General features: G+C 46.7%; 1 protein-coding gene across 5 annotated transcripts in view; it reads right to left on the reverse strand.

Moving 5' to 3' along the window:
• ITPRID2 (ITPR interacting domain containing 2) overlaps positions 1–17,909 on the reverse strand; it is a 67,741-nt gene extending 49,832 nt beyond the window's left edge. Inside the window, exons 1-3 of one of the 5 annotated variants that reach the window (XM_083495888.1) lie at positions 16,978–17,909; positions 15,703–15,966; positions 14,706–14,751 (exon numbers count right to left, since the gene is read on the reverse strand). In XM_083495888.1, coding sequence (XP_083352014.1) covers positions 14,706–14,751; positions 15,703–15,889 — 233 coding nt within the window. In that variant the 5' untranslated portion in view covers positions 15,890–15,966; positions 16,978–17,909. Of the gene's footprint in view, positions 1–14,705; positions 14,755–15,702 lie in introns of all 5 variants that reach the window. The other 4 variants (XM_083495885.1, XM_083495887.1, XM_083495886.1 and 1 more) reach the window with 4 other exon arrangements.
• Positions 17,910–21,630: the final 3,721 nt, after the last annotated feature.

Here is a 21,630-nt window from a genome sequence, read left to right on the forward strand (position 1 = left end):
TTAGCCATTCCTCATAAGGCATCGTTCCCAGGCCTTTGACCATTTTGGTTGCCCTCCTCTGGACACGTTCCAGTTTGTCAGTGTCCTTCTTGAACTGTGGTGCCCAGAACTGGCAGGTGAGGTCTGACCAGAGCAGAATACAGAATACTATTACTTCCCTTGATCTAGAGAGTTGAAAGGGGCCCGAAGGTCATCTAGTCCAACCCCCTGCAATGTAGGAAACTCAGCTAAATCATCCATGAGCAACCTCTGCTTTAAAACCTCCAAGGAAGGAGAGTCCACCACCTCTCGTGGGAGTCTGTTCCACTGCCGAACAGCTTTTACTGTCAGAAAGTTTTTCCAAATGTTTCGTCAGAATCTCCTTTCTTGCAACTTAAAGCCATTGGTTTGAGTCCTACGTCCAGAACAGGAGAAAACAAGCATGCTCCCCCCCTCCATGTGACAGCCCTTAAGATATTGGAAGATGCCTATCATACCTCCTCTCAGTCTCCTCTTTTCCTGGCTAAACATACCCAGCTCCTCATAAGGCTTAGTTTCCAATCCCCTGATCATCTTGGTTGCACACATTCCAGCTTGTCAACATCCTTCCTAAATTGTGGTGCCCAGAATTGGACACAGTATTCCAAGTGTGGTCCCATGTACTGCTAGCAAGCCAGGTGTCCCCCATCCTGCATTTGTGCATCTGGTTCTTCCTGCCCAAGTACAGAACCTTACATTTGTTCCTATTGAAATTCATTTTGTTAGCTTGTGCCCAGTTCTCCAATCTGTGAAGGTCATTTTGAATTCTGATTCTGTCTTCTGCGGCATTAGCTGCCCCTCCCAGTTTGGTGTCATCTGCAAATTTGATGAGCATCCCCTCAATTCCTTCATCCAAGTCATTTATAAAGACGTTAAACAACAACGGACCCAGGAGAACATGATCACTTCCTCCCGAGTTTCCGAGTACTTCCACTTCATTAATCAGTTCCTCCCTATTGGTGAGGACCAGGTCCAAGATAGATGACCCCCTTGTTGGTTCTTCCATCTTCTGGGAAATGAAATTGTCTGTGGCGCAATAGAGGAATTTGTCAGACCTTACACTCTTGGCAGAGTCTGAGTCCCAACAGATATCGGGGATGTTGAAGTCCCCCATGATTACTATTTCTCTCCTTTCTTAATGTTTGGTAATCTGCTCTAGTAAGGCATCAGCCAAGTCTTCAATCTGACTTGGCGGCCTATAGCAGACACCCACAGTAAGGTCACTGTTGCATCTCTCTCCTACCATTTTTACCCATATACAGTGGTACCTCTGGATGCAAAAAGGATCCTTTCCCGTAGCCCTGTTCGCATCCTGAAGCGAACGCAGCCTGCATCTGTGCATGCGCAGGTCACGATTCGCTGCTTCCACACATGCGAGTGGCGTCATTTTGAGTGTCTGTGCAAGTGGCAAAACCCGGAAGTAACGCATTCCATTACTTCCGGGTCGCCACTGAGCGTAACCTGAAAACACTCAACCCAAAGCTACTTCAGCCCGAGGTATGACTGTATTCTCAATCCACTTTTCATTCTCCAGGTCATGGATTTCATCACAAGTGAAGACATCCTTTAAGTACAACGCTACTACTCCTCCCTTCCTGTTTGGCCTATTCCTTTGGAACAGTTTATACCCCTAAACTCCTAAATTCCAGTCTCTTCCAGCAAGACAACCAGCTTGCTCTTGCTACAAGTGTCCTGTTCCTTGTTCACTGGCAGAATGTCAAACATGGCACAGGTTTGACAGATCACTGCAGCAGCTCCCTCGCCCTCCATGTCTCTGGTCCTATGCACACCAAGAGACAGAACTCTGGGCCTCCCCTTTAAACTCCCCCACTAAACGCCCATTTGCGAGGTCTGTTTGCGAGCTCCCAGGATCTGCACTGAGCTAAGTTTGACTGCTGCTGGTTGCTAACTCCTCCCTCAGCCTGGCTTCCTCTCAGCTGGAACTCCTACCTCTCAGATCCTGTGTTCCCATAGAGCCATCAGCCACACACACCCTCAGCCTGCAAAAGACACAATCTTACTCTCTTCAGTCTCTTCCAGGAATCCTTGCCCGTGTTTGCAAGCTCTCTTTGCGAGCTCTTCATAATACATCATAAAGAATGACTGAGATGAATAGAAATCACCAAATAGCATTCTTGTACAGTACAACAAATCTGCTTCCCCAAAGGTTATACAGTATATGATTTGTTACTTAAGGAATGTGTGGATGCAAGTGATGTCCCAACCCAGGCAGGGGGGAGGAGATGCAGGATTAGCTACTGCCGGTGGGGTACAGCTTAAAATAATCATTACAGTATGAATTCCTCTGACACAGTCAAAGATAATTTTCCTATTTAATTAGCTATCAAAAAATCAAAATTACCCATGTGTAATTAATATAATAAAATGAAACCATTATAAGCAATGCATATTAGTTTCATTAATCCTGTGTGAGTAATTCTGATTTTTCGATAACAAACTACACTGCTATCTGTAAAGGAATGACATTTGTTCAATTATGATGATTTTAGCTGATTAATGGATACTGCTGGTTACTAACGGATTGCCTTGGTGTGGTTTTGTGAAACTGGGATGCTTGTTAGAGCCTCAATTTGATTAGATCAAACTAAGTTGCTTCCATAAAACAACAGACAGATATCTGTAACTTTTCTGATTCAATACCAGTTTTAAACATAGGCTAACTCTGTTGCAGATAAAAATCCCTAATGGAACAGAAGGGGAAATGAACTCATTTATCCATTGCTCTGGGAAAGGGTGGTTATCAGCTTCATGAACTGCTGACAAATGTGCAGAACAAACAAACCTGAGGCCTATTCCTATGCAGACACATCCAGGACCATTTTTTAAAAAATAATAATAATAAATCAATAGGGTTAGGCACTCCTAATATCTATGCTGGGCTGTAAAGAGAGTGAAGCAGAGATCAAGACCAAGAGATGTTCTCATGCAGATTGGTTTTTTCCCTCAGCTGTAGGGAGCCTTCACAAATTCCAAATCCTTTAAAAGACCTGCTCACACTAAGAGTGCAGATTAAGGGAAAGTGGGGCCCTGCTACTAGCTCCCACCACCCAGTGGCGTAGCGTGGGTTGTCAGCACCCGGGGCAAGGCAAGTAATTTGCGCCCCCTAACCCATGGATTTGCGCCTCCTAACCTGTGGATTTGCGCCCCCTAACCCTAACCCCCAGATGTTGCGCCCGGTGCGACCGGCCCCCCCTGCACCCCCCACGCTACGCCACTGCCACCACCAACGTTACACCCACCCAGTGGCAGATTGGGGCTCTCAAATTTCAGCAGCGCCCTGTGCGTTGCTAAAATCTGGGGCTCCCTCACCTCTCATGCTCTGTTCTGTATCACTGTTGCAGTGCCCCCTGCAATGCCAGCAGCCAGTGCAGCCGAACTGGTCATAATACCCTATAACCACCTCTGTCCACCCCATTCCCTGGCATCAGTGTGTTGGAGCGGATCAGATTCAGCCAGGAGAGTCCTGTTTTGGGTGAAACCACACCTGCTTCCATCCTTCTGAGCCTTGGACAAAGGAAAATGCCCTTTTATTATGACTGTGGAAGAAGGGACAACGTAAAGGCACTCTGACCTTCTCAGAGTCACTCTGCTTCTTAATTTTAAAGTGGGCACTGACAGAGGAAAAGGGACACACATTCCCTTAATACTGAGAGCAAAGCATTCCGTGTATGCTCAGAGGCACTGCAATTTGTTGTTGTTTAGTCATTTAGCCGTGCCCAACTCTTCGTGACCCCATGGACCAGAGCATGCCAGGCACTCCTGTCTTCCACTGCCTCCCGCAGTTTGGTCAAACTCATGCTGGTAGCTTAGAGAACACTGTCCAACCATCTCGTCCTCTGTTGTCCCCTTCTCCTTGCACCCTCCATCTTTCCCAACATCAGGGTCATTTCCAGGGAGTCTTTTCTTCTCATGAGGTGGCCAAAGTATTGGAGCCTCAGCTTCACGATCTGTCCTTCCAGTGAGCACTCAGGGCCGATTTCCTTAAGAATGGAGAGGTTTGATCTTCTTGCAGTCCATGGGACTCTGAAGAGTCTCCTCCAGCACCATAATTCAAAAGCATCAGTTGTTTGGCGATCAGCCTTCTTTATGGTCCAGCTTTCACTTCCATACATCACTACTGTGAAAACCATAGCACTGCAATACCAGATGCAGTTTCCGCTTTAAGAATTCCCTGCCATGGATTTGCTGCTTGTTCTTGGGCTCTGCCACTTACTGCTGTGTGTCAAGTCTTCTCCAGCTGTAAAACAGAACCAGCATAGTGGACTCTCCTTCACTGGAGGTTTTTAAGCAGAGATTCAAAGGCCACCTCTCATGGATGCTTTGATTGAGATTCATGCATTGCAAGGGGTTGGACTAGATAATTCTCCTCGTGATCCCTTCCAACCAGTTTATGATTCTATGAACATCCTCCAAATACTGTACTATTCCATGTATAAGACGAGTTTTTTTAACTCTAAAATTATGTTCAAAAACTTGCCTCATCTTATCCGTGGATAGTGAATGGGGTGGACAGGTGATTGGCAGGAGCTTGTAAGTGATGATTGTTGGCTGCTAGAAGGGCTGCTTTCAATTGGCTGCTGCTTCTCTAATTGGGCTGGTGATTGGCTTCTGCAGCAAAACTGCTGTTGATTGGCTGCCGCTGCCGCAATTGGCGGTGGCTGTTCTGGGATGCGTGCGATTGCCAGCGGACAGCTTTTTTCAGTCGGGTAAGGATTTTTCTGCTGGGGAAGGGTCTGTTTGCAATTGTCTGTCGCTGTGAGAAGTGGGCAAATGTCTGCTGCCTGCAATTGTCAGTGTCGATGCTGCGTGTGAGCAATTTTTGGCAATTCCCCCCCCCCCAAAAAAAAAACCACACTGTAAAACTCTGGGCAATCCTCCGCAAAAAAACTCAACAAATCTGAGCCATCTCTCCCCCCATTTTCTTAAATTTGAGTCCCCCCAAATATATAGATGGGGGCATTTTATAGATGGAAAGGTACGTTAGAATCCATGCAATGTGTGTCCTTCACATAATTTTAACTTTCCCTGCAACGTGTGACTTGCCTTGGTGCTTTTCTCATCTAGAGAAATCTTCTTGCAGGAGCCTTTAGTTCCCACTTTCTTCTGAGAAGCCATGAGTGTCTGGATTTTGCTGACACGGCCATAACACACCAGGCCACTGTTGGTCTGCTGAACTCTGCCCATAGTCTCAAACATCCCCCACCCAACCCCATCCATGCATAGGAGCGTTAATTATTTCCGTTTGTGAAATGTGGTAGGGAACAATACAATTATACCCTCGGCAAACAGAAACAGGCTAGCCACAGGCTGCCATCTGCTTTCCATCTGTCAGAGGGCTAATCACGGGGATCAACTGAGCTACTGTGATGTCATAAAATGTTTGCTAATGTAGTATTTGCTCAAGGGGAAATGGTCTGCAATAGAATGACACACAGCAGCACTACTCAAGAAAGTGAAAGGTCAGGGTGGCTTGGGAGGGGAGGAAAACCCTCACAAGGCCAAGATAACAGGACCAGCTATGCGGGCATCAACTTCCATTATACAACTGAAAGCCACCATTGGCCTTTATTCTCTGTAGACAAGCAACGCCATCACTGTAATCTCTTGGCATATCTATGGTGAACACCCAGGGTGGGAAACCAGTGCAACCTTTTATCAGAAGTGCCAATAAGAACTGGGTTAAAGTCTGTGGGTGTTGGAAGAGGGCACAGGAAGTGGGACTACTCGAGGGAAGAGGTAGATGGGAGAGTGGTCAGAGAACGTCTGACTCAGTAAACTGCAGCACCCTACAAAACGCAGGCGTCCAACTCAAAAACAGGAACATGAGAGAACAACTTACAGAGGACACAAAAGCGAGAGGAAAAGACAGACACAGAAGGCATGCAGTGGAGTCTAAAGAACTTGCCTCATGGGAAGAGAAGAAATTATTTGCTATTATCTGGAAATGGAGGGGGGGAGAGAGAGTTTATATTCTCTAGAGGGCTGCTAGCGAAACGAAGTCAGAGAGCCATGAGTGGTGGAGGGATGACACATTCTCATATGACAGGACATTTTCTAACATATAATAAGATGAGGCAGCCCTCATGCACACCGCGCAGAGCTCCTTGGAGGAAGGGTGGAACACGACCACAACAAACACACAAGAAATGACTAACCAGCCACATTGTTGGCGGCAGTTTTCGTGGCTTCGGCTTCTGACTATACCTACTCTTTTTTGTTTCCTTTTTGTTATTGTTGTTGTTTTTGGCATCTGCACATGTTCTGTACAAGTCTGCCTCATATACTTATGTTCTTCCAGAGCAAAAGCTCGTGAGGTAAACTAACTGCACGGTGCCATTCTGTGTACAGTTCTGGTTGTGGCGCCCCCCAAAAAAGGACACTTCAGAGCTGGACAAAGGGCAGGAAAAGGGCAAGCAAAATGACTGAGGGGGCTGGAGCCCTGCAAGGGAAGGTTGCAACATTTAACACTGTTTATTGCTTTGTTTGGAAAAATAAGGCAAATGTCAGACACGACAGAAGTGTTTGAGATTATTCACAGAGCAAAGAAAACGTACAGAAGTTTTTTTTTCTCCCTCTCATACACACATCCAACCACGTTAAATGTTGGAAGATTCAGGGTGGGCAAAAAGGTGGTTATTTATTCAGGCAGGCAGGGTATAGTTGGAACTGTGGAATTTGCTCCCATGCGATGTGCTGGGGGTTAGGCAAATTAATGGGTTATAAGGCTATCGAAGGCAGTGTTGCGGCTCCACTGTCAGAGTTAGTGTGCCTCTGAAGAAACACAACTGGGGAAAGAGCTGCTGCAAAGTGTTCTCCTGCCTCTGGGCTTCTCAAGGGAATCCGGCTGGCCACTGTGAGACCACACTGGTCTCCAGCAGGGCTCAGATAGAAAGATAGATAGATAGATAGATAGATAGATAGATAGATAGATAGATAATTTATTACAGTCGGAGACCAGCTTATAAAACACACTTGGGTGTACAGTCACATAAGAAAAACAAACAATTAAAACAATGTAAAACAATAAATTTAAAAACCATGTACAACAATAAACTACCCCGCAGGGAGTTGACCCAGAGTCACCCATGGAACTGAGTTTGTGGATTTTCATAACGAACTAGTTTGAGTTAGGAGATCGTCTGCGCCTACAGATCTGTACACAGAATCTGGCGACCATCCAGGTTGTCTTCTGATCTTTGCCTAAGTTTTCATATCCTAAATGGTTGCACCAGGGGCGATATCCCCGGGGAATATACATTCATGTCTGGAGTAAGAACCAGCACAATTGATTATATGTTGGCTGACAGCGAATTGCTATCAAAAATAGGGCTCTTATACAGGTGAGCCCACAGCAAGAATCATAGAGTTGGAAGGGACCATGAGGGTCATCTAGCCCAACCCCTGCAATGCAGGAAACTTCTTGCCCAACGAGGGACTCAAAGCCATGGCCCTCAGATTAAGTGTCTCATGCTCTAACCAACTTTGCTATCCCAGCTGATAAAGGCTTACGGATTCACCGACAAGTGCAACCTTATACATGCCTACTCAGAAGCAGGTCCTCCTGAATTCAGCTGGACCTACTGAGGGGAAAGTGTGGAAGGGACGGCAGCTTTAGGTAGTCAAGGTAAGCCAATGCCAAAACAAAAACACTCCACTAAATAGTATAACAAATTCAAACAAAGAAGCTTGAGTCACCTAGCTCAGTTGATTAGAGCATTGTGCTGATAATGCCAAGGTTGCAAGTTTGATCCCCATATGGAACAGCTGCATATTCCTGCGTTCTTCAATTCTATGAAGAGCCAGTGTGGTGTAGTGGTTAAGAGCGGTAGTCTCGTAACCTGGGGAACCAGGTTCGTGTCTCCACTCCTCCACATGCAGCTGCTGGGTGACCTTGGGCTAGTCACACCTCTTTGAAGTCTCTCAGCCCCACTCACCTCACAGAGTGTTTGTTGTGGAGGAGGAAGGGAAAGGAGAATGTTAGCCGCTTTGAGACTCCTTAAAGGGAGTGAAAGGCAGGATATCAAATCCAAACTCTTCTTCTTCAAACTCTGTTGTAGCATAAGCTTTTTTTTTTTACTTAGCTACACAGTTATTTCTTACCCTCCGGTCTGTTTATACTTACCATAGGGCTGCAGTCCTAAAAACACTTAACTAGGGGTAAATCCCATTGAAGTACACAGACTAACTTCTGAGTAAGCATGCTTAGGATTGCATTGCAAATCTGTTAGGACTTTAGGGTGCCACACAATGCTTTTATTTTTATTTTTTGGGAGTAGCAGACTAATATGGCTAAGCTTTCAGAAATTATTGCTAATAGAACAAAACTTTTAAACATGTTAGAGAAGTGAAATTTTCATTTTCATTTTATTTCATTAACTCAAATGTCAGGTGTCCAACTACCGATTACTCCACCGCCTTGGCGCTCCCTGAACACTGCAATGGAAGGCAGCAGAGCAGATTTACCTCTCACTGAGCAACTAGGTGCTTTTCCTTCTATAAAAGTCTGTAAATAAAGAATTGGGAGCTTAAAAAAAAAAAGAAGCTGAAGAGGCCAGAAATTTCCCTGGAGGAAGTGTGTTTATAAGCCTGCTCTCTGATAAATATAGAAACAGCTGCCCTGAAAATTCTATTCTTTGATGCTGCTATTGACATAGAATAGGGTTCCATAGGGCTTTACTCTCAGGGTAAAGGGGTATCGAATTGCAGCCTGGATCAGAGGTACCTCTTGGACCATTTACTTTTGAAAGACAGCAAGAAGCCACACTAAAACCCAGGTGTTTCGAAGTACCGATTCTAACAGAGCCCACAAACAGAAGGCAACCAGACTGGACGGAAATCTGCACCTCTTTTCAACAGGGCTTTCGTGTAAACATGCACAATTGGGCTGCAGAACCGCCATATCCATCTCAGAAATATGAAATTAATCTTTGCAATAACTTGCAGGCGCCTCCTTAGCCCCAAGGTGGATCCAGAAGGGTTTCAACAGTATGCTATATGTTGTGTTTTACACAGGACAACAAAGCCTTATACAGCATCAGGGGAGGATTTACAGCCGGGGCAAATTATTTCACATTAGGTACAAATGATAAAATTAGCACTACCATTAAAAGAAAAAAAATTAATGGCCAATTTTGTTACCTCCTTTCATGTTCAGCATGCATTTTGAAGGAATTTGTTTGAAAAACACCACCACTTTGTACATGAAACAGGCAGTTTCTTCCTTTGATAACTAAACAGGATGAAAACGGGGTGTGCACGTGAGGAGAAGATTTCACCCTAAAGTAGATCTTGTAGGTGGGGATGTCTGATCTGACGGTGAGTGAATTTGAAACTGGGCCCTGAAACTGTATGCCTCTTTCTCAGGCATAGGCAAACTCGGCCCTTCAGATGTCTTGGGACTACAACTCCCATGAACCCTAGCTAGCAGGACCAGTGGTCAGGGATAATGGGAATTGTAGTCTCAAAACATCTGGAGGGCCGAGTTTGCCTATGCCTGCTCTTGCTATTCAGATAGTTCCTTTGAAGATGCATCAGGAAGACACTAAGTCAGGGATGGCAAACCTGGGACCCTCCTAATGTCATTGGGCTACAATTCCCATCATTCCTGGCCACTAGCCATTCTGACTGGAGCTGTTGAACAACGGAAGGACAATGAGTCCCCCCTGCATCCCTATGCAAATTGTTGGGCATGGAGAAGGTTCTGTATAGACGCTCTGGAGCAGAGCAAAATGCTATCCGAATAACCCTGTGGCAAATGCTCATTTCCCAGAAGCGTCTCACCTCTCCTTTGTTTAATGGGCCTGGATGGAGAAGACAAGCCTGCTCCTCTATAGGCCATTATTAAGGCACCACCACCAAGAAATAATTCTCTCTCAAACAAGGCACGGGAAAGGTAAATGGCATTTTAAAACTCCCACTTATTTTCATATTCTAGATTAAATAGCCCCTCACAGTATAAATAAATGAGATACACCAGAACTATAATATCCCATGCCTTTGGTGCGCTGCAAACATTAAAGGTAAAGGTAAAGGGACCCCAGACCATTAGGTCCAGTCGTGACCGACTCTGGGGTTGCAGCGCTCATCTCGCTCTACTGGCCGAGAGAGCCGGAGTACAGCTTCCAGGTCATGTGGCCAGCATGACTAAGCCGCTTCTGGCGAACCAGAGCAGTGCACGGAAATGCCGTTTACCTTCCCACCGGAGCAGTACCTATTTATCTACTTGCACTTTGACATGCTTTCGAACTGCTAGGTTGGCAGGAGCAGGGACCAAGCAACGGGAGCTCACCCCGTCGTGGGGATTCGAACCACCGACCTTCTGATTGGCAAGTCCTAGGCTCTGTGGTTTAACCCACAGCGCCACCCGTGTCCCAACATTGCAAACATTAAGACTTTTTTAATCCCAGACCTCTCTGTCGCCAAAGAAATTGTTTGATCATCAGCAACTTTGGATCTATTTATAGATCTCTGGGTGATTTGTAGCAGATCAGCTAGGATTTCTTATTCCCAGCTGCTTGACAATGGCAAACTCTCTCCCCTGAAATGAAGAAAAGCAGTAAGGGGAAAACAACTAGGAGCATTTATCTGTTTTAAACTATAACTGATGTTAGATGTTTTTGACTGTAGCTGCTTTTGGGATATGTTAACTGTTCTACAATGTTTTGGCTTCCTTTGGTTTTAAATTGTGTTATGTTTGCTGCCCTGGGCTCCTTGAGGAGGAAGGGTGGGGTACAACTCCAATGAATAATAAAATTCAATAAATAACAGCATTCTAAGAGAGTGCTGAAAAACTTTTCTCCAGCCGCCTTTTCCACACCTTACAAGAACAAGGTTGGCCAATTCTGAATTCGAAGGAAAAACAATAGTGGAATTTCTAGTTTTGCAAGGCTTCTAGGTTTGACTCTACCTTCCTGGTACCTCCTCATAGAATTTCAGATTCCCTCTTCAGACTGGAGAACGCAGTGTATCAATCCCTTGTCTTGCTTTAGAGAAATGGCTCCAGACTAAACACCACAGAGGGAAACGATGAGCAATTTTTGATGGCCATAGCTCAAACCCCCAAATCACATCTAAGCCAAAAGGATGAGGCAGAACAAAGGGGCGGGGCAGGCTGAGAGACATCATTCATTTCCCTGCAGTTTTGGGACAGGGTGAATAGCAGTCAGCATCCACACTACAGCCCAGAGGAGAATTGAATAATGGCAGCGGCAGGGCTCACTTGCCGATACGGCTACACCTAAAAAGAAAACAGTAAACTAACTGCTCAGAAGACCCTCTACATCAGAACACTGCAAACAGCCATAACCCTAATAACCAGTACCCAAGACAGCTGATTCAGCTGGTTCATCCAAAGGCTTCACTCAGCATTCCCTAGTGAGATTTTAAGAATGATTTTCACCAAGCAGCAAACCCTCACATTATACTACAATCTGCATTTGAACATTCCTTCCATTCAAGCAGTGTTCGCTATGTTGTACAAGGAGCTGTCATTACAAGCCCGCCCTAAGAACGCAGAATGGTGGTTCTTTGGACCCCTGGCTTATAAGAAAAGTAACTGCAGTTCACATAGGTGTTAAAAACTTTTGGAATGCTGATCATGTCCAATAGAGGAGGAGATCCTTAAGGACAGGGAATGGGATCTATGGGGTGCTCTTGAACCCCAGTTGGCATGGCCAGTGTTCAGGGATGATGGGAACTGTCGTTCAACAACACCTGGAGGGCAGCAGATTCTCCATCCCTGGTTGATAGGGTTACAGTTCCTTCTCAAAAACAACAACAAAACGAAAAAAATATAGGAAAACTCAATCGTTGCTTTTCTGTGCTACAGTTTCTGGATCACAACCTCAAACTTGATACACTGTATATGGGAGGGAGTGTCTACGCCACAGCTCTGCTTTGAGTGTTTATCACAGCAAAGCACAGAAGGAAAATAGGAAAGGCAGAAAACGGACTGTGTGTCATTTGGAAGACCGATTGATCTCCACCATCATGCTCAGTAGATCCACTAACATTAAATCATTTAAATTATGTAAGTCCATTCATTTCAATGCTCGATTCAGAGTATGATAAAAGTTGGATAGGACCCACAGAGGCAGCAAAAAGTATGTTTATGTTACAAATTAACTGTCACCCCCCCCAAAAAAAAAATGCCCTACACAAAAGAATTGCTATACTTCCTGTGGCTTATCCTGATCTGCTATGATCATGTTTTTAAAATCCTCTTGTTTTTAATTTTGCCTTAAAAACAAAAAAATTATGAAGTACATAGCTAGAGAAAAGGGGTATTATAAAAGTAATTTCCATCCCATTCTTCTTCTATGGAACCTTGGGTTAGCATAGATGGGTGTCCATTTATATCCTGCCAAAAACCCTGTGAGGTAGTTTACATTGAGGAAGTGCAACTGAGAGTGAACCAGTGTTAAGTGACCTATACATTATTCTAATTTAAATTCACCTCTCTGGAAAACTGAATGAAGTGTTGTAAATATCTCCAGATGGTACACTGTGTTATCTAAAACACATTTATCCAGAACAAGGGTTCTCAAACTTTCTAGCCCCAGGGCCCACTTAAGACAGCTGAAAACTCACGAGACCCACCAAACACAAAATGGTAGGACAGTGGCAGAGCCAGTCACAAAATGGAGGTGGGTGGAGGCAGAGTTTGGCAAAACCAGCTGGCAAATACAGGCATCATGTTCTATTGATATCTAATCTATCTTTGGAAATTGCTACATTCTTTGACACAGCAGTTTCCTTGTGGCAAGGAGTTCCACAGCTCAGCTTTCTTCAACGTAAGTTGCAGCCATTTGCTCTGGAGGAATTGTGACTTGGCTTCCCTACTTTAGGCAAAATTTGCTGATTAAGAGGCTTCTTCTTTTCCATTTTCCTTTTCTCTCCCCCCCCCCACTTGCCTCTTAGAGTATTTTTACCCATTTCCTGTCATTTCTTTTCCCAGTTTCCTTTCACATTCCTCTTATACCTTATCCCATACCCCAAAACTGCCAATTTCTTTTATCCCTCCTCCCTGGTCCTGTTACATTCCCTTCTTCCTCCAGCGACAGCATTCCTCTCTTATCTCTCTATTTTCTATTCCCATTTTGTTTATTTGATTATTATTATTACTATTAAATACTAGTTTTGATCTCACTTTCCATTTCCCTTCAATGCTACCTTTGGCCCTTAGAACAGGGGTCAGCAACCTTTTTCAGCAGGGGGCCGGTCCACCGTCCCTCAGACCATGTGGTAGGCCGGACTATATTTTTGGGGGGGAATGAACGAATTCCTATGTCCCACAAACAACCCAGAGATGCATTTTAAAGAAAAGCACACATTCTACTCATGTAAAAACACCAGACAAGCCCCACAAATATCCCAGAGATGCATTTTAAAGAAAAGGACACATTCTACTCATGTAAAAACATGTAGATTCCCGACCATCCATGGGCCAGATTGAGAAGGCGATTGAGCCGCATCCGGCCCACAGGCCTTAGGTTGGTGACCCCTGCCTTAGAATCATAGAATTGTAGCGTTGGAAGGGTCATCTAGTCCAACCCCCTGCAATGCAAGAATCTCAGCTAAAGCAGCCATGACAAATGACCATCCAACTTTCGCTTAAAAACCTCCAAGCAGAGTCCACAACCTCCTGAGGGAGACTGTTCCACTGTCGAACAGCTCCTACTGTCAGAAAGTTCTTCCTGATGTTGAGTCGGAATCGCCTTTCTTACTTCATTCCAAACACATGCACACCCAATTTCTCTGAGTCCTCTGGCTACCTTTACTCAGCATGCAAGGCGTTGCTCAAACTGGCATCAATCCAACCAAAAGCCTACGAGATCAGCTAGGAGGCAATGCAAGACAACGAGGAGAAAGTCGCCCATAGCCCACTATGTGAGAAACCCTGATCCAAAAGCTGAATTGGTTTCAACACTCCTCTCTAATAAATAATAAGACTTCAGGCTAAATCAGGTTTGCAGTTGGAGCAGCAGTGGATTTAAAACTTGTTTACAAACATGGGAGGAAATCCAACCGGTTGCAACACGGCTTACTTCCCGGTACATCCTAAATGCATTTAAGATCGCAGCTGAGATCACAAAGCCGAGACAGCATGGAACTTTCCCTTTGTTTCTGGTATGCAGTTATATTTTCAGACAACACCCCGGTCTATGCACTATGGGTTGTGTCTTTACAACAACAGGACCTGCCGTCCCAAAGAACAGCTGCTATTTCCTGAACAACATAATAAACTTTAGCCGAAAGAGCAGTCTTCCATTCATCTCTGTCTCTCGCACACAAAATATTCTGGCCACAGCCTATTCCAGCACAAAATAAAGAGGGCTTGAATTTCCTTATAGATCAGTGAGTTTAAATGCATGCCCAACTTTTGTCTAATTCTATGCAAATTTACTCAGAAGGAAGCCCAAAGAAAGCATGCAAAGGATTAAAGGATGTGTTGAATTATGGTCGAAACACGGAGAGAAAATCCATTGCAATTCATGTGATTTACTACTAAAACACATTTTGGGAGGCAAAAAGAAGCTAAGGGGAAACCAATTTGCAATTGGTATTTCTAAAAAGCCTCAGGGCCAGAGAGGTTCTAGATATCTTCAAGATTCAGGATGGAGCAGATATATTGAACAACTGCATCATTCTGTACAAGAAGTACTTACCTACAATCTTTAAGCCATATTGCAATCTTTTCATTTGGAATAGAGCCTGCTGAATGGGGAGAGGTGGGAAAGGGCAGAGAGAAACAAAAGGGAAATGGGGAGAAGCAAGAAGTTATCATTGATGAATGATAAAAGTAGCCATTTGCCGAGGCATCTTTCCTGCTGGCTTTCAAAAATCCTACTGAACTAAATGATATGTAGACCAGCTAAGGCACAATATCAACAGTTTCTAGAAGGGAAGCCAAGCTCCCAACAGTTTCTTTAAAACGTTCAAGGACAAAGCAAAAGTATGAACAACAAGGGTACAATTGGGAATTTTGCAGGCTAAACCAAAAAACAATTTATATTTTTTTTACTAAATTTACAAGCCTACTCAGAAGCACGCCCTACCAAATTCAACAGAGCTGGTAAACGAGATTAGGATTGCTGCCTAAAAGTTATAATATTGCATTCAACTCAGCCAGTAAACATGCCTAGAACAGCATGGTGAGCTCATTAGGATTTTCTTTCTAGTGAAAAGAAAGTGTGATATTGCAGTAGGAAGAAAGAGCTTCAGAGCTCGGTATGGCAGTTTAGGATAGCAGCCATAAAGTTCAGTTCCACCCCCCAGTGGCGTAGCGTGGGTTGTCAGCACCCGGGGCAAGGCAAGTAATTTGCGCCCCCTCTGCCCTAGGGGCAGAGAGCTGCGAGTGCGAGCGCACCCCCCCCCCCGATGTTGCGCCCGGTGCGGCCCTCCCCCCCTGCACACCCCAGGCTACGCCACTGCCACCCCCAACAGTTATTTGCTCATCAAAATAAGATTCCTGTGAAACCTGAAAGGCATTTCTCTATCTTGGCATCAGTTTTTGTGGTCGTCATCAGACACCCAAGCAACAGCCTCTAGCCCGCAGATGCTGATGCGACAATCAATCGTTAACCTTTCAGGTGCCACATGACTCCTCCGAGTGTCTCTTGGGTAGCCAAAGAGAGAGAAAACCATGAGGCTAATAAGACAAACCTCCTTCGGTAGCCAAAGGCAATTTCCCCCCGGCGATCTCCTGCTCCGGCGCCGGCTCAGCTGCCTCTGGAGAGAGCCGCTCCGCCTCCGACGCTTGCCAAGAGTCTCTGCTTTTGGCCCAGGCCTTTCTCCTTTGAGCGACCCCTTGCCACTCGTCGCGCACCGAAGCCACCTCTTCCTCCTCCATCGGGAGCCCTTAGTCGCTTCTCGCTCTCGGTGACTCGCTCGCCCGCCCTCACCCGGCTGCTGAAGAACGCCTCCAACCTACAGCAAGGAGGAAAGAAAGAAAAGGTCCGGAGGAGAGCTCGTTTTTGCGCGCGATCGAGTCGAGCTGCGGGAAGCAGCAGCAGCACCACCACCAGCAGGAGCCGTGCGCAATTACGCGCCAAGTCGGTGGCGATGGGCGACTTGCGCAAAAGTTGCGCAGGAGGAGGAGGAGGCAGCGGCGGCGGCGGCGGCAGAGTCGCTGGGCGCCCCCGATCTAGCGCATCCGCTCCTCTGGGAGCCACTGGAATCGAGGGGGCCACCCCACAGCTGCCCAGCAGCAGCACATCTGGCCACAGGCACCCAGCAGCAACCCCGTCCCCGGCTGCATGACCAAGACGACCCAGCATTTACTCCTCCCCCTCGACTCCCAGGGCTATAAAACAAAAAAATCTTGAAAGCGTGCCTCCGCCTCTCCAGTTGCAACCTAGTAGCAACAAGCAAAGCCGCCGGGGGAGGAGGCAGGAAGGAGGGAAACTGACTCTGCGTTTGGTAGCTCCCGGCCGCTGCGAAATTCTGCAGCCGCCCTTCGCCCGCCAGCGAAGCCGCCCCAAACTTCCCCACGACGCCACCCGAGAGTTGCTGCGCCCGCCGCGCCCGGGACTAGCAAGCAGCCGAGGAATGAAGCGGCATTACCGGCAGAGGCGAAAGCAGGCCCGCCCGAGCCTGATCGGACGCGAAGAACACGGAAACAGGAGAGTTTATATCATCAATCAGGGTGTTCCTCTCTCTCCTGCTGTCTCTCCCCCCCACCACCCCACTTTCCCTGGGGAGGGGACTGCAGGCAGTGTTGGGAGGCAGGATCCGGCTCCTCCTCCTCCAGCGTCCCGGTGGTGACAAGGGGGAAGAGGGCACTTAAGAAGGCGCGGTGTCCTAACCCAGGGGAGGGGAAGCCACGGCTGCCAAGGAAGGTCCCCTCCCCCGGGCGCCTCCACCGCGATCAGGAGGAGGAAGGGACCCTGCCAAATCCCTCCTCACACACCCGCACTCCAAGGACAGCGCGGTACTCACGTCCTCGTCTTCTCCGCCCTCGCTGCTCTCGGGATCAGGAGAACAGCGAGGCGAGCGCGCCTCTCCCCGACTTCCTCATACCGCAGCTGTCGGGAGGAGAGTTTGACTACTGCTCCGGCAGCGGCCCACGTGATGGGGACCCGAGGCGAGAGGCGCGCTCATCTCCTCCTGCTGGCGGTGTCGCTTGAAAAATAAACAAAGCCTGGGGCTGGGACAAGGGTGCTTGTAGTGGCCGGAGGGATCATAGAATTGCAGCGTTGGAAGGGACCGCGAGGGTCACCTAGTCCAAACCGCTGCAATTCAGAAATCTTTTTTTGACCCATTTGAGCCTCGAACCCACGACCCTGTGATTAAGTCTCACGCTCTCCCGGTTGAGTTGGAAAGGACCACGAGGTTCATCTATTCCAAGCCCCTGCAATGCAGACATCTTTTTTGCCCAATGTGGGGCTCGAACCTGGAATCCTGAGAGTTAAGAGTCTCATGTTCTACCAGCTGAGCTATCCGCACCCGGGCTTAGTCAGTCACCTGATTCAAACAAAACTAGGGTGGGTGTGTTGCTTATGGACTGATTCGAAGTACAGTACTTTCCATGGGAGTCTCCGAAAGGGCCGGCCAGAAGATAACATCAAGTAAAAAACGTGATGGTGACATTGCAACAGTAACCGTGTGACTTGAGTTTCATAGGTGTGACTGGGGTGTAGATGGCTGAAACTTGGCTGTAAAACTTTGGAAGACAACAGTAACCCAGAGCATGAATGGGGAGACCTTCAGCTGGAGACCCAAGCTTGGGAACACTTGTTTTAAACTATTGTAATCCCCCCTGCTTGATTTTGGTTTTTTTTGTCTCCCCAACCTTACCCCACATTACAATCAAGCAGTGTAGAAATATTATGAAATAAATAAACTTGTGGGGGTTCTTTGCTTCAGGATTGCCTCTCTGGGGTTGTTGTTGATGTTGTTATGTCACGCATCTGACTGGGTTGCCATAGACACTCTGGGCAAATTAAAACATCAAACAGAGGTGGACTTTGAGGTGGAGTTTTTCCTTGTTTTGCCTGCTTTGTGTGGGGGGGGGGGAGGTCCTGAGCATTGTTAGTTTTTCATCTATGAAATGAGTACAGTGGTACCTTGTGTTAACTACTTAATTCGTTCCAGAGGTCCGTTCTTAACCTGAAACTGTTCTTAACATGAAGCACCACTTTAGCTAATGGGGCCTCCTGCTGCCGCCGCACCGCTGGAGCACGATTTCTTTTCTCATCCTGAAGCAAAGTTCTTAACCTGAAGCACTATTTCTGGGTTAGCGGAGTCTGTAACCTGAAGTGTATGTAACCTGAAGCGTCTGTAACCCAAGGTGCCACTGTACTGTATTTTGTGGTGGCTATGACAGTTTCTTAGATTTCCAAAGGTTTCCAAAATGGGGGGGGCAGGGCCCCTGAAATGTCTTAAAGCAGAGGTTTTCAACCTTTTTGGGTGCACGGCCCCCTTGACCAACTACATTCTTTTTGTGGCACCCCTGTGGGGCTCAGGAGTCCAGTTATGCCCCCCCTTGCCTGCAGAGCTGGCATCCCCTCACCCTTTTTTGAACACCCTCGCTTGTGCAGTGCTATCTCCGCCTTCTCTCCCCTCTCCTTGGGAGTCCTCCGGGCAGCCTGTGCTGCCTCTCAAGTCTCTGAGCTGCCTGCCCCCCCCCATCCCAAAGTGAGGTACCTCCTCACATACCTGGAAAGAGGATGCCTCCAGCCTTAGTGGCCCAACGGAGAATGGTCAAAGGTGAATGTGTGGCCAACACCTTACCTTGGGTGGCAGCAGCGGGTGCTGCCAGGCCTGCATGGTGAAAAGGCTCCCTTTCAGCCCTGGGCACTCAGCTCCCAGGCAGGCCTTTGACACAGCAAGCACAATAAAGGCCAGTGCCTCCCACTTGTCTGTCCATTCCCAACCCAAGGGCTGGTGGACTAGCTGGCTGGGCTCCCTCACCCGCTTGCTTACTCTGAGGCTGCCTCAGCTCCTGGCAACCAGGAGGCGCCATTTGCCTGGGGAGCTTGTAGCCAGGGCTGCTGCAACAAACAGCTGTGCAAGTCTTTGGGAGGCAGAGGTGCAAGAGGGCATCAGAGGAGGGAGGGAAGGAAGGAGGGACGGAGGCCAGTGTTGCCCACGGCACCCCTGACCAGCATTCAAGGCACCCCAGGGTGCCACGGCACACTGGTTGAAAACCCCTGCCTTGATGCTGTGCTCTATGCAACAAAATATCTCAAGCTAGTCTACAGAGCGGCTGACTCCACAAAGAGAACAAATTGATTTATTTATTTTTAAATAAGGGGGAATGAGTGTCACAGTTTTGCCTGAGTCATTCTGGCTTCTTCTGCATAGGGCAAAAGTTTGATAATCCTCTTCTGGGTTTTATGTCAGCGCTCCATAAAACTGCTGGCAATGAGAACCTTTCTAGATACTTATTTGAATTCATTTGCGACACTTTTAATATTTCTAAGACTTGCAGTTAAGCAGATTAAAGTAGCTAGTACTTTCTGAAAAGCCAGATCAGGGCAGAAATGAGGCTTAAGGCCTATGAACACTTGGTGATAACAACCAAAGCATAGGCTGGCTCAGGAATTCCTCTGCAGTTCGTATTTCTCCCTTCACATCCCAAATAATCAAAATTCAACCACTTATTGATTTATAGGGTTTAGGGGTGTCGTCCACCCCAATCTACAACGATAGAAATAGAGGCAGTTGGGTGGGGACATGAAAACAAATGTGTGCTTCATTTCACCCTGAGCATCCAAAGGCCCTTCAGCTGTGAGGACTTGGAATTATTTTTCTCTACTTCACCCACACAATAATAGGCCTCGTTTGTGCGTGTTTGCCGTCCCCTCACTTTCAGAAGATCCCCAGCCATTTTGCTGGCAGCCTTTACATAGTTGCTCTGTTTGCAAGGGAAATATGAGAACTATTTAGCTGGCAAGAGACTATTGTGTCACTTCTGTCAGGAAGACAATTGCTTTCATTCAGAGGTGTGGCGAGTGGTGTTTGAGACAACTGACTTCACCAGTCAACAACCAGAGGATGAAAGGTTTCGCTGAGGGATCTTCGGTCCTGAGATAAAAGGCAGAGTATTCTGCAATTGCTAGCCAAGCACATCCTTAGACAACTGTTACAACATGCATATGTGCAACCACTGAGGAAAATGAAGCAAGCCCAGAAACCCATTTGCCCAATCTAGTACCCTCCATGGACTTTGAGGTACATGATCAGATTCCGTTAGAGAATAAATGCTGCTTACGTCTGACACCTGGGACTTCCAAACCAACATTACCATCATAATATAACTGATTTCTTATGATAAGTCCCAAGTTAAATATCTGACAGTGTCCACAACAACTTGGCAGCAATGAAGATCTATGTCTAACACTTACACTCCACCCTAGCAGCTAACCTCTAGAGGCTGAGGTCTTTTCACCCCGCCCCCAAAATATTTGTGGTGACCACCCCCCAAAGTTGATGGGCAATGCCATTCAAATGGAGGTGTGTGGTTGATTATGTGGGGTGGGGCTTATTTGCCCCCAATATTTTATTCAAGTTGGTACCCTTGCACCCCACTGAACCTGGCCCCATGGCTATTATTTAGAAGAAGAAAACCAGACAAATTCAATAAGGGCAATCAATCCGACTGAGGGGGCAGCCATAGATATTTTAAGAATCCCAAGAGCTAGCAACAACCGCAAAAGGAACCATAAATATCAACACCGTGAGAGAGAATTCTTATGGCTTTGGATGGGAAATGTACAGTAATGGGTGGGTGTTATAGCAAAACACCCCATTAATTCTTGGAGTGTGTCTCCTGCACGTTTTAGTTCTAGCACTTTCAGAGAACAGAGAGATCCCAGGCAACTAGGGGTAAGAGAGAAAGCTCTGCCTGAGGTGGAGCAGCAAATGGAAACCCCAAATAGGTTCTTAAGACTCTCCACGTTATTGCGGCTACTGAGACACAAACTCCCACAATCCCCTCTCCCCCTCCCTGGTAGCAGAAGTACAATAATTATCAATAACTAACAGTGTGTTGCCCTTTTGTGACACCCCAAATCTGCTGCCTGGGGTGATGACCTCACCCTGCCTAGCAGGTCTTCAGCTCATACATTTAGCCTGAAACCTTCTTAATCCACTGGAATGAACTTGATAATTACTACATCCGTGTTGTACTGCAGCCACTTTGGGTGGCAGTTCACCCTGCATGGTTGGATCCTGGCTTTGGGCAACCTATTTGTTATGTACTGAGCTGAATCCTAGAACAATAGGATCCAGAATGCAGTAGTCTGATTGGTCCGCAGGAGCCACCCAATCCTGCTCCAGGTGGAAGTGAATCAGTAGCCTGACTGGCCTGCAGGAGCAGCCAATCAGGCTTCTGGATGAAGTGAATCAGCAACATGATTGGCCTGCAGGAGCAGCCAATCAGGCTTCTGGAGGACGTGAATCCGCAACCTGATTGGCCTACAGGAGCAGCCAATGACGCAGGCCCATTGTGTAAATAATGTATATATAGCTAGATGTTTGGGGAAAAGATCCATTCATTGCTACTATGAGCTGAATAAAGAGCATGAAATTCACACTTGACTCTGAGTATATTTCACTATTTAAATATTCCGCTTCAGAATTTGAACG

The sequence above is a fragment of the Podarcis liolepis genome, assembly GCF_965112155.1.
Source record: "Podarcis liolepis genome assembly, chromosome: 1".
NCBI lineage: Eukaryota > Metazoa > Chordata > Lepidosauria > Squamata > Lacertidae > Podarcis > Podarcis liolepis.